We start from the raw sequence: 14,033 nt of genomic DNA on the forward strand, positions 1-14,033 counted from the left end.
GTCAGAGGCTGATAAAAGGTAGATTTTAGGTATTTATTTTCATAAACGTTATCTGCCTTTAAGTGAAAGTGTATCGGAATAAAAGTCAATTGATCCAACATTGTTAACTTTCAGATCGTTTACCATGGAAACCCATACGCACCTCATAACTCTACTGCTTACCTCATCTACGAGAGGGGGGTAGAGGTTGGCTGCTGGGGCATGTGCATCAATGCCATCTCATCTTCATTATACTCCTGTAAGTATTTCACACCAATTTTTACTGTATGTCAATTAGCATCGTTCTATCTTCAGATGTAAAAAACAAAGAAAACATGTTTTAATTTATTTATTTAATTGAATTAAACTGGTTTTGAAGGAGTGCACAAATGAAGTGTATTTCCAGTTTTTGTATGTCCAGTTTTTTGCAGTCAAATTTGAGGAAGCCCCCCCCCCCCCCCCCCCCACACACACACACACACACACAGACTGTGTGTGTTTCCATTCACACAGCATACTTAAAAAATATATATTTAAAAAAATGACCTTTTCTAGGCTCTTCTTTAGGGCAAGCTCTTACATAGAACGCCATATACAACTTTTCTTGTTTATAACTTACAATGTGCAACTAGGGGGCAGTTTTTTTTTTTAAAGTGCATTAAAGTAGAACATTTCATGCACACCCGAGTCAAGTGTTTTGCTTTCATATGTATATGGATGCAGGGTCTCTTAAATTGTTCTGTGCCTTTTTAAAATTTGCTTTATTAAACTTTAATTTTTTGAAGTGGTTTTAAAGGCAGATCTTTTTTTACCTTTTTAATGCATTGTCTGCATTAAGGTAAAACACCTGTGTTGTGCTCCCCGCAGCTCCCAATCTCAAATGCTTACCTGAGCCCCATCTCGATCCAGTGTTGTGCACAAGAGCGGCAGCTCTCTCTCTCTCGTAATTGGCCAAGGTGGCTGCTGCTGTCAATCACAGCCTCCGAAGAGAGCGCAGGGGAGGGGTTGAGCCATGCTTTGTGTGTCTATGGATACAGGGAGTGCAGCTCAGGATCAAACATGCATGCGTGCCCTCATTGCAATCGGCTTGCTAAGGGGCACTCAGAAGGGGGGTGGACCCAGGAGCGCTGTTGGGGGACCTGAGAAGAGGGGGATTGGGGCTGCCCTGTGCAAAACCATTACACAGAGCAGGTAAGTATGACATGTTTGTTTATTTAAAAAAACTTCAGAATCACTTTAAATGTTTTTTTTCTTTTTTTAAATTAAATTTATTGCTATCACAGGGGGGGCTGAGAAATCCCCTATGTGATAGCATAGTGCAGGTGGCTGGTTCTCTTACAGGAGACATCATTGGACTCTGATCCTTTTAACTTTCTCTGTTGCTGGTGCAGCTGGTGGGTGTGAACTCTCGCCAAAAGCACCTTGGACCTATGGATGTCGGAGGGATGACGTCAGAATTCTATAAGATTCTTCAGCACTGTTAACCACACAGATTAGCTGCAACTTTGTGGTGATGTGACCGGTTTACAATTAGATTGGAATTTTAAGAAGATGTATGCATGGAGTGTTGGCAATGGGGAAGCAACAATTACAATGTGGGGTTTTGTGTCGTCTTTCCTTCTGCTTAACCATTTCCCTCCCAGCCTATGGGCAGATAGCGGCCGGCAAAATCCTTCAGCGTTCTTTGCGCCCATGCAGATCCCTTCATGCGCAGTTTGCGCCCCTGCAGAGCCATGCAGGGGTTATTTTCACTAAAGACGTGTATCAGAATACATCTTGGCCTAAATTTATGAAGAACAATTATTTATTTGCAAACTTTTATAATAGAAACAAAGAAAAATGTGTTTTTTTTTTAAATTTTCGGTCTTTTTTTGTTAATTTAGCAAAAAATAAAAACCCAGGCGGTGATTAAATACCAGCAAAAGAAAGCTCTAGTTGTGTGAAGAAAATGATAACATTTTAGTTTGGGTACAATGTTGTATGACCGCGCAATTGTCATTCAAAGTGTGACAGCGCTGAAACGTGAAAAATGGCCTGGGCAGGAAGGGGATAAAAGAGCCCGGTATGGAAATGGTTAAAGTAATTCTTTCACATGTTTAACAAAAGCAAATGCAATTCATTGTTAATTGGGTTCCAGCACTAAAGGTGGCCTGTTAATAAAATTTCAAACCAACACCAATCACAGAAATGAGCAACAACGGCTATTAATTTTCATTAGAAGATCTGAAATAAATGAATAGTTCAGGTTTAACACCTACATTCGCAACTGATGAAAACGTTCAGTGTCCTTTACGGTCCTTTATTGTCCTTGAATTTTTTGTTGTGTTTTTTTGAAGTCCATTTCAGTGTATATATCCTACAGAACACACTCTTTGATCTTGACTTGGACTGAAAGAAAGCTTTTAATCTCCATCGGAGCAATGATCCATCTTGACTGGAGAGAGTTGATTGATTCTGGGCTGAGTTTGCTTAAAGTGAACCTATGATTGCCTGCTGTACTTCCAGGACAGAACAGCCCAGCTTACATACACTGTCAGAGGTCATAAGAAAATACATGGCAAAATACACAACCTCAGAAGTTTTAAAGGGACTTCCTTGAATTTAAATCAAGATCAAGACTTTAATTTTTAAATGAATGCTGCAGTTGTCATGCATCCAGTATTGGGAGAAACCCTTATCTTGGTGCAATTGATGTCACAAATACTATATTATCAACTGCATGTAATGATGGTATGCTTAGTGTATATATGTATGTATGTATGTGATATATATATATATATATATATATATATATATATAAAATCTCACAGAAGTGAGTCCACCCCTCACATTTTTGTAAATATTTTATTCTATCTTTTCATGTGACAACACTGAAGAAATGACACTTTGCTAAAATGTAAAGTAGTGAGTGTACAGCTTGTATAACAGTGTACATTTGCTGTCCCCTCAAAATAACTCAACACACAGCCATTAATGTCTAAACCGCTGGCAACATAAGTGAGTACACCCCTAAAAGAAAATGTCAAAATTGGGACAAAGTGTCAATATTTTGTGTGGCCACCATTATTTTCCAGCACTACCTTAACCCTGTTGGGCATGGAGTTCACCAGAACTTCACAGGTTGCCACTGGAGTCCTCTTCCGCTCCTCCATGACAACATCACAGAGCTGGTGGATGTTAGGGACCTTGCACTCTTCCACCTTCCGTTTGAGGATTCCCCACAGAAGCTCAATAGGGTTTAGGTCTGGAGATATGCTTGGCCAGTCCATCACCTTTACCCTCAGCTTCTTTAGCAAGGCAATGGCCCTCTTGGAGGTGTGTTTTGAGTCATTATCATGTTGGAATAGTGACTTGGGGCCCAGTCTCCAAAGGGAGGGAATCATGCTCTGCTTCAGTATGTCACAGTACATGTTGGCATTCATGGTTCCCTCAATGAACTGAAGCTCCCCAGTACTGGCAGCACTCATGCAGCCCCAGACCATGACACTCCCACCACCATGCTTGACTGTAGGCAAGACACACTTGTCTTTGTACTCCTCACCTGGTTGCCGCCACACACGCTTGACACCATCTGAACCAAATAAGTTTATCTTGGTGTCATCAGACCACCGGAAATAGTTCCAGTAATCCATGTCCTTAGTCTGTTTGTCTTCAGCAAACTGTTTTTGGGCTTTCTTGTGCATCATCTTTAGAAGAGGCTTCCTTCTGGGACGACAGCCATGCAGACCAATTTGTGCGGCATATGGTCTGAGCACTGACACGCTGACCCCCCCATCCCTTCAACCTCTGCAGCAATGCTGGCAGCACTCATTGGCCCAAAGACAACCTCTGGATATGATGCTGAGCACGTGCACTCAACTCCTTTGGTTGACCATGACGAGGCCTGTTTTGAGTGGAGCCTGTCCTGTTAAACCGCTGTATGGTTTTGGCCACCGTGCTGCAGCTCAGTTTCAGGGTCTTGGCAATCTTCTTATAGCCTAGGTCATCTTTATGTAGAGCAACAATTCTTTTTTTCAGATCCTCAGAGAGTTCTTTGTCATGAGGTGCCATGTTGAACTTCCAGTGACCAGTATGAGAGAGTGAGAGCGATAACACCAAATTTAACACACTTGCTCCCCATTCACACCTGAGACCTTGTAACACTAACGAGTCACATGACACCGGGGAGGGAAAATGGCTAATTGGGCCAAATTTGGACATTTTCACTTAGGGGTGTACTGACTTTTGTTGCCAGCGGTTTAGACGTTAATGGCTGCATGTTGAGTCATTTTGAGGGGACAGCAAATTTACACTGTTATACAAGCTGTACACTCACTACGTCACATTGTAGCAAAGTGTCATTTCTTCAGTGTTGTCACATGAAAAAATATAATAAAACATTTACAAAAATGTGAGGGGTGTACTGACTTCCGTGAGATGCTGGTATATACCAATGTCTGAACTGTTTGAGCAGCAAGGGTTTTTAATAGGCAATTAAAACTATTGGAATAAAAGTTAATTACTGTATACGCCTCTCACTGTGTTATAGCTTTTCCCAATGCCCTTTTGCAAGACACTTTCCAGTCCTGCAGCTTCTGTCATATTAAGGGCCAGTTCAGCACACTAGATGCAGTTCAGTGTGTGTGTGTGTTTTTTTTCCTGCATCAAGAACACAGGGACAGTAAGTTATATGAGTTCCAATGGCATAGTTCACACCAGCACAGTGTGTTCCAGTGCTGTCAAAAAAATTAGAACATGCTGCATTTTTTTTTTCAGCACTGAACTGTATTGGGATGCAGCAAAATGTATCAAAAACACACTGGAATGCAATTTTGTCTGCGATTTCTGTTGGTTGTTAAGAGGCGGCACCCGTTGGCATCCTGACAACCAGTGACTCATCCCTGCTGTCAGCAGCAGGGATGAGTCATTGGTTGTTTGGAAGCCAGCAGGTGCTGGATTGTTAACAATGAGGAGTCATCCCTATTGTCAGCATTAGGGATGAGCCATCGGTTGTTTAGGAACTGCCACCTTCCAAAAATGGCATGACACATAACAGGCCCTTTGGGTCTGGTATGGATTTTGAAGGGGACCTTATGGGGAATCCCCTTTGACAGCAGGGATGACTCATCATTGTTGAGAGGCTTGCGGGTGCCAGCTCCTTAACAACCAATGTCTCATCGATGTTAGGATGCCAGCGGGTGCTGGATTCTTAACAACCAATGACTCCTCCCTGCTGCTGACAGCAGTGATGAGTCACTAGTTGTTAGGATGTTAAACGCATCAAAAATACATGTCAATGAGCATGCAGAAATGCATCTGGACTTCAATTCTGTGCTGTGAACTGGCCCCAAAACAGCTGCCATAGCAGGCCGCATACTCCTTTCAAAGAGTGACTTCTAAAGGGAACTAGCCAATGAGCATTTTTTTTTTTGCCAGGCTTTGAGAGGTACATACAGTATTCAGCATAAATGAGTACTCCCCATTTGAAAAGTAAGATTTTAATCAATATCTCAATGAACACAAGAACAATTTCCAAAATTATGACAAAACTGCGTTTTCTAGAACATTTGTTTAGCTCATTACATGAAATTAAGGTTTATAATGTAACTTCAATTACAAAATATTCAGTTTTACTCAAATTTGTTAATGCAAAAATGAATACACCCCACAACAAAAACTACTACATCTATTGTTTTGTATGAGATTTGTAAGGACAGCACCAAGTCTTCTAGGCATGGAATGAGCAAGTTAGCGACATCTATCTTTTTCCATTGTTCAAGAATGACCTCTTTTATAGCCTGGATGCTGGAAGGAGAGTGATGCTCCACTTGTCTCTTCAGAATTCCCCATTAATATTCAATTGGTTTCAGATCAGGAGACATATTTGGCCACTGAATCACTTTCACTCTGTTCAGAAAAGCAACAGTGGCCTTAGATGTGTGTTTTGGATGATTGTTATGTTGGAAAAGTGCACGACGACCAAGGCCATGGAGTGATGGTAGCATCTTCTCTTTCCAGTGTAGAGCAGTGCATCTGTGAATTCATGATACCATCAATGAAATGCAGCTCCTCGAGACCAGCAGCACTCATGCAGCCCCACAGAAGAACACTGCCACCACCATGTTTCACTGTAGGCACCATGTATTTTACTTTTTACTCTTCACCTTTGCAATGCCAAACAGTTTTGAAGCCATCAGTTCCAAAAACATTTCTCTTGTTCTCATCACTCCAGAGTACAGAGTCCCAGTAGACGTCTTCTTTTTCAGCATGCGCCTCAAGAAATTCTAGGTGGCCTTTTCTGTGCATGGGCTTTAGGAGAGGCTTCCTTTGTGGATGACACCCATGTTTGCCATTCCTCTGCAGTGTACACCGTATTGTGTCACAGGAAACAATCACCCCAGTTTTGCTTTCTACTTCTTTAACTAACTGCAGTGAACTTGCATGGTGATTTTCTTCAATCCTTCTCATCAGAAGACGCTCCTGACGAGGTGTTCACTTACATGAACGGTCTGGACGTCTGTGTGAGATGGTTGCAGTTCCATCATTGTTAAACTTTTGTATCATTTTTGCTACAGTATTCTGACTAGTGTTGGGCTTGATGTTATCGGCCATTTATGTGTCCATCGAACACATGAACAGTAAGGGCATTTGGCGGGCTGTTCGCCTGCCACACCCCACAATGCACTGCGCTCTGACAGTGCATTGTGATTGACCACTGATCAGGTGCAATGCTTTGGCCAATCACAGCACATGATGTCACAAGGGGGTGGGGTCACTGGCTGACCTCACGGGGTGGCCCTGCCCCTTAGTTAATTAAGAACTTTCAAGCTGGTACAGCTGTCAAACGGTGGGAGCCAACATTAAGAGTACACCCTTTTTTTTCTTTTTTCAGGTCGCCAGTGACAGTGGGAATCATGATTGATGTTGGATCTACTTTGAGGGACTTTTTTTTTATTTTTGTTTTTTATGAAGGACTTGTCAAAGACTGTCTTCTGTCATTTTTTACACTACACTTTTCTTTTTTTCTGTGAATGAGTAGCGATCCCATGTACCCCATACTCATTCACATGAGGGGGGGCGACAGGATCTGGGGGCCCCCTTGTTAAACCCTGACCCGCAGACTTACACAACCACTGGCCAAAATTGTGGGAAGAGGCCCTTGTCCATATCATCATGAGGACAAGGTGCTTTGGGGGGCAATCCAAATGTTGAGGGTATGTGGCCTGGTATGGTTCAGGATGGGGGGGTGCTTGCTTGCATTTTCCGACCTGCCAAGCTGCATGCTCAGATAAGGGTCTGGCAAGTATTTTGGGGGGACCTTCATGAAATTTTTTTTCTTTTTTCATTTTGGCGTGGGGGTCCCCTCAAATTCCATACCAGACCTGAAGGGCTTGGTATGGATGGGGGGGACCCCCACACCACTTTTTTTGCCAACATTTTTAATTGCCAGAAATTCTTATTACATTTAGCTGTCAGTGGGGAACCTCGCTGACAGCTGCACCATTAAAGCATACTTTCACTGCTAAAAATACTTCAGGACTTGAAATAACTTGAAAAATGCTGTGGGATATCTTACTGCATACTCGGATGCAGTGAGATGCCGCTTGGTGAATTGTCCCGGTTAGAAGTTTGCGGTCGAACTTTCGTTGGGTTCGGATGTTCAACCGCAAACCAAACGGGGTGTTTGGCCCATTACTATTTCTGACTCATATGTAGTCACACCTGGTACCTGGTGTTCAATGACACAGCAATGACACAGCAGATCACAGAGTTGTCGGTTATCAGCTGCACTTTCCTCACGCTGTCACAGCATGAGGAAAGTACTGCCGATAACCGGCAACTGTCACAGAGCAGATCAGCACTGATCATCCGCGCTCAGCAGTGCCACCCACCAGTGCCACCCAGCAGTTGCGCCCGTCAGTGTCGCCAGTCAGCGCCACCCATCAGTACCACATATCATCATTGCTGCATATCAGTGCTGCATATCAGTGCAACATAATCAGTGCCTCCTTATCAATGCCCACCAGTGCCGCCTCATCAGTGCCTCCTCATCAGTACAGCTTGTCAGTGCCCATCAGTGCTGCCTATCCGTGCCACCTCAGTTTCCATCAGTGCTGCCGATCAGTGCCCATCAGGGCTGCGTATCAGTGCAGCCTCATCAACGCACATCAGTCAAGGAGAAAAATTACCTGTTTGCAAAATTTTTTAATAGAAACAAAGAAATTGTTTTATTTTTTTCACTGTAAACAAAAAAAGAGCAAACACCCAGTGGCAATTAAATACCACAAAAGAAATCTCTATGTGTGTGAAAAAGATTATAAAAATATCATATGGGTACAATGTTGCTTGACCGCGCAATTGTCATTCAAAGTGTGAGAGCGCTGAAAGCTGAACATTTGGCCTGGTCACAAAGGGGGTATAAGTGGCCGGTAGCCAAGTGGTTAATTAGGATTTTGTTGTCTAAAATTTAACTTTGCTCCTAAGACTTTCATTGGGGTGTATCCATTTTTGCAACATGGTCTTCTATGAATTTGTTAGGAAAAATACTCTTGTGTGTGTGCAAATTAACAAATCTTTGCAATCAATGTCCCGCAGTTGTGGGAGTATTTTGTAGTATAGTGCCCCATAGAAAATGTTGATTCTGAAAGGAAAGTTAAGGCTTTCTGACAAATCTGTTGGGGTGTACTCATTTATGCTGAGCACTGTAATTGGCCTACACCTTTAGAAAGAGCATTATTAAATTTTGGTGTAAGCTGCTCACTTTGTAAGGGATGCAGGTAAGACATCCCTTATCTTCATAGGCAAGGTTTTTTGTTTTTTTTCGGTAAAGATAAACTAACCCTTTAATAAACATTAACAACATGTTAAAAATCCCATTTAAAAGTCATACTTAGTTCTGGCCACCTTTTTTCATTTCACCTCTTTTGTTTTTTTTGTTTTTTTCTTACAGATCTCCAGAAAGCACTTTTACCCTATATTGGGCTAAAGGGCCTGTACTTTGTTGGATATCTGCTCTTTGGACTAGGAACCGGGTTTATTGGACTGTTCCCCAATGTTTACTCTACGCTGGTCTTATGTTCCCTCTTTGGTGTAATGTCCAGTACCCTCTACACGGTGCCTTTCAACCTCATCTCTGAGTACCATCGAGAAGAAGAGGTGAGTTTTAATAGTCAAGATAGAGTAGAACTTCAGCCAGACTTTTTTGTTAGGGAAGTTGCATTTTGCAAGGAAACATATTCATAGCTTAGTGAATGAGGGGAACTTGATCCATCTTCCAATCTTGTGCAAGCAAAACAGCTTTTTTTTTTCCTTGCACATGATTGGGTATTCTTTGCAAAATTAAATTTCAGCACATTTCACTAACCTCTGGGGAAAATCCCCTTGCAATGTGCAACTTCCGTAGGAAAATAGCCTTTTTGTCTTTTACAAATCAACCCTTTTAGGTCATGATGACATAACCCATTTGTCTCTGCTTCAAAGTCAATTCTTCCCACTGCCACTTGAGTGCTGGGTGCCAGAAAACTATCAGAGCTGCCCACACTTGTACCACACCACAGGAAGGCAGACTTCTGCACACCAATGCCACCATTATAGTCCAGGTTTCATTGCAAAACCACAATCAAAATACTAACTGTCCCTGCCATAGGATCACAATATCGAATGTATTTTACTCAATACGGTCTATAATTAAGCTCTATTGGTGAAAATTGTTAGAGGATCAGTCCTATGGTGGGTTGCTGTATGGAATAAACTTGGACTACAGCGACAACACCAATGGTCAGCAGTCTCTCATCCTTTTATGTCATGTTCTTGTTACTGACTTTGTCTCTGAGTAGATTCCCTTTTCTTTCTCTTGTGTCATCAAGAGAGGAAGTGGTAGAAATTCACCAACATTAGGGATACAGACAGAAATAAAGACCTATGAATTGGGATGAGGCTGGGGGTTTGCCTAAACTGGGTAATTTTTTTTGTCTTAAGATATATATATACAGTGGGGCAAAAAAGTATTTAGTCAGCCACCAATTGTGCAAGTTCTCCCACTTAAAAAGATGAGAGAGGCCTGTAATTGGCATCATAGGTAGACCTCAACTATGAGAGACAAAATGAGAAAAAAAATCCAGACAATCACATTGGCTGATTTGGAAAGAATTTATTTGCAAATTATGGTGGAAAGTAAGTATTTGGTCAATATCAAAAGTTCATCTCAATACTTTGTTATATATCCTTTGTTGGCAATGACAGAGGTCAAACGTTTCCTGTAAGTCTTCACAAGGTTGGCACACACTGTTGCTGGTATGTTGGCCCATTCCTCCATGCAGATCTCCTCTAGAGCAGTGATGTTTTGGGGCTGTCGCTGGGCAACACGGACTTTCAACTCCCTCCAAAGGTTTTCTATGGGGTTGAGATCTGGAGACTGGCTAGGCCACTCCAGGACCTTGAAATGCTTCTTATGAAGCAGCTCCTTCGTTGCCCGGGCGGTATGTTTGGGATCATTGTCATGTTGTAAGACCCAGCCACGTTTTATCTTCAATGCCCCTGACGGCGTAGTGCGTTACTGATGGTAGCCTTTGTTACGTTGGTCCCAGCTCTCTGCAGGTCATTCACTAGGTCCCCCCGTGTGGTCCTGGGATTTTTGCTCACCGTTCTTGTGATCATTTTGACCCCACGGGGTGAGATCTTGCGTGGAGCTTCAGATCGAGGGAGATTATCAGTGGTCTTGTATGCCTTCCATTTTCTAATTATTGCTCCCACAGTTGATTTATTCACACCAAGCTGCTTGCCTATTGCAGATTCAGTCTTCCCAGCCTGGTGCAGGTCTACAATTTTGTTTCTGGTGTCCTTCGACAGCTCTTTGGTCTTCACCATAGTGGAGTTTGGAGTGTGTCTGTTTGAGGTTGTGGACAGGTGTCTTTTATACTGATAACAAGATCAAACAGGTGCCATTGATACAGGTAATGAGTGCAGGACAGAGGAGCCTCTTAAAGAAGAAGGTACAGGTCTGTGAGAGCCAGAAATCTTGCTTGTTTGTAGGTGACCAAATACTTATTTTCCACCATAATTTGCAAATAAATTCTTTCCAAATCAGCCAATGTGATTGTCTGGATTTTTTTTCTCATTTTGTTTCTCATAGCTGAGGTCTACCTATGATGCCAATTACAGGCCTCTCTCATCTTTTTAAGTGGGAGAACTTGCACAATTGGTGGCTGACTAAATACTTTTTTGCCCCACTATATATATATATATATATATATATATATATATATATACACATTATCAACAGATGACATGCTTTTAAAGAATTTAATGACTTAAGGGTTATTAAATAAATAAAGCTAAAGGGGTATTACACCCATAAGTGAAAAATATGGAAACATCTTTTTTATATGAAAATACCGAAACATACTCCATATGTTTTCCTGTGAAAATGTGTGTTTATATCCATAAATCATGGTCTGTCAATAAATACAGTATGCCATGTCATATAGATACCCAGAGTAGTAGCTACATAATTCACCAAAGTGCATTATTAATTCTCCACAGAGAAGAAATACTGAATCTACTTTTGTAGATATAAGCCACAAATGGTATTATAGTTCATTCGATCAATGAAATAAACTTGCAAAAAGAGTTTATATGCCAACAATCACAGATAATTATACAGCATTGTAAAGTTATTCTTCATCCATGAATATAGATCAGCTAAATGTTCAGTTCTCACTAGTACATAACAGCGAGCAATCACAATGTCAAATAATAGGTTATCACAACAGTACAAATATGGATCCATGGGCTTGATCAGTAACTGACAGTTTAGTGATGTTGGTATTATGTTCATTGCTTGAATTCAATACAAGGTAAGTTGGTAGTCTTTGAAATAATATAAAACCATAAATGAGTGATAAGAAAGTTGTGTTTACAGGCAATGGAATTCCACACTGGATGAATGAATGGTCACATTGGCTATTAAAGTCCTGCCCGAAACAATGGTAACCATATAAGCATCCACCATCAAATGTATACCGTTGGTGAGCTATGGTCCACCAAGAAATTCAGTTCCTGGTGCGTTCCTATAGTGCATAGGTGTGCCAACCAGGATGAACTTTCTGCTATATCTCTGGGACAAGAAGTGAAATCTCTTTGATGGGAGACCAAAAAGATTGTGGCTATACGTACACTTTAAGGAGTGTATTTATAAAAAAAAAATGTAAAGTTTAAAAAAATGTTAAGCTGAAAATAGATACGGGTCTATCCAGTTCAACCTATGTGTCTCTAATTTATTTATTTTTTTATTCTGTAACAATTCCTATAGCCCTGTGTGTATGAAACCAGATATTCTAGGTCTCCTACTGACGGGAGAAGAATCAAACTGTAAAAGTAGTACCAAAGTCTAATGCTTTATAAGGCGGTTTCACATGGTACCATAATATCCCCAATTCATTTAACTGTGGTCAGTGGAGAATGCATTGCTCCAGACTGTCCCTGAATTGGAGGGACTGTCCTTCTTTCGCAGCCAAATCCCTCTGTTGCTTTTTACTCTGTATTTGTCCCTCTTTTTGGTCTGATGTATAGACTTATATAAAGAAATGTATTATTTAGTTACTAGAAGTGTTATACTGCAAAAATTGTACACCCAACTACTGAACAAGTTAAACTGTTAGTTTAGAAAGCTGGTATATAGAAAACATAGTGTAGAAAAGAAATCACTTGTGGGTTTAATCGTCTCCAAACTGCAGTCTGAATGCATCCCTTTGCCAGACATTTTTTTTCTGCCCCTGTGGCACTATTCCTTCCACTGACAAAAGGCACTATTCCAACCACTGTCACCAACAGTGGGGAATCCGTTCTCCCCCAATACCAATAATAGGGCACTATTCCTCCCACTAACTCCAATAATGGGACACTATTCCTCCCACTGACTCCAATGATGGGGCACTATTCCTCCCACTGACACCAATGATGGGGCACTATTCCTCCCACTGACACCAACGAAGTGGCACTATTCCTTCCACTGACACCAATGATGGGGCACTATTCCTCCCACTGACACCAATGATGAGGCACTATTCCTCCCACTGACACCAATGATGGGGCACTATTCCTCCCACTGACACCAATGATGGGACACTATTCCTCCCACTGACACCAATGATGGTGCACTATTCCTCCCACTGACACCAATGATGGGGCACTATTCCCACTGACACCAATGATGGGGCACTATTCCTCCCACTGACACCAATGATGGGGCACTACTCCTCCCACTGACACCAATGATGGGGAACTATTCCACCCACTGACACCAATGACGGGGCACTATTGCTCCTCCTACTGACTACAGGCACTATGTAATTTACTCCCAGGGTATTTTCTACCCCCCCCCACTGGACTCAATCTGCCCCACCCCCAAGCCTGAGACAGTGAACTGGCCCTATGTTTGGAAAGCTTGGAGACCCCTTTCATTTTTTGCAAATTCTTCGAGGCCTAGGTAATTTGGTCCATTGCAGGGATGTGTCCTTTGCCTGTATACCTTATACCAGTGTTTCTCAACCTGTTGCCAGTCAAGACACCCTTTAACATGCTAAAATGTAAAAAACTAAACTAATAATTTTACATAACGCAGCAACATGTGGGACACCCAAAACCTTTGCGCACTGGTACTGACTAGTATTGCAATGTTTCTGTCCATCACTCAGCTAATGTGAATCCAGTGCTGATGCAGGCACCCAACGTCCTCCATATGACTGATGACATCATTGGTTGTCATGACGCCAGCGACTGGAAGGTTTTAATGGTGCACAATGAAAACCTGTGTCTCTGTGTAACTAAAAGGCAGGCTTGATCAACCCACTGGCTTGTATAGAAGTTTTGGACAATTTTAAGGCATTTTGCCAAGGCACCCTGGAAGAAACCTGAAGGCACTCTGGGCACCCTGGTTGAAAAAGGCTGCCTTATACTATTGTTTTCCTCTTTCTGCTCTCAGAATATGTGGGACGTATGCGAATAGAATCTTAAAAGATAATAGATGTAAAAGCTGAGAGGGATGAGTGCTAAAAGTCTCCTTCTCATGTTCTCAT

General features: G+C 41.8%; 1 protein-coding gene across 1 annotated transcript in view; it reads left to right on the forward strand.

Moving 5' to 3' along the window:
* SLC45A2 (solute carrier family 45 member 2) overlaps positions 1-14,033 on the forward strand; it is a 199,042-nt gene that overhangs the window by 148,616 nt on the left and 36,393 nt on the right. Inside the window, exons 5-6 of the mRNA XM_089689451.1 lie at positions 115-238; positions 8,909-9,114. Coding sequence (XP_089545577.1) covers positions 115-238; positions 8,909-9,114 — 330 coding nt within the window. The remainder of the gene's footprint in view (positions 1-114; positions 239-8,908; positions 9,115-14,033) is intronic.

Source organism: Staurois parvus, unplaced genomic scaffold, assembly GCF_062004578.1.
Source record: "Staurois parvus isolate SC_StPar_1 unplaced genomic scaffold, SC_StPar_1.0 ptg000475l, whole genome shotgun sequence".
In the NCBI taxonomy this organism is placed as follows: domain Eukaryota; kingdom Metazoa; phylum Chordata; class Amphibia; order Anura; family Ranidae; genus Staurois; species Staurois parvus.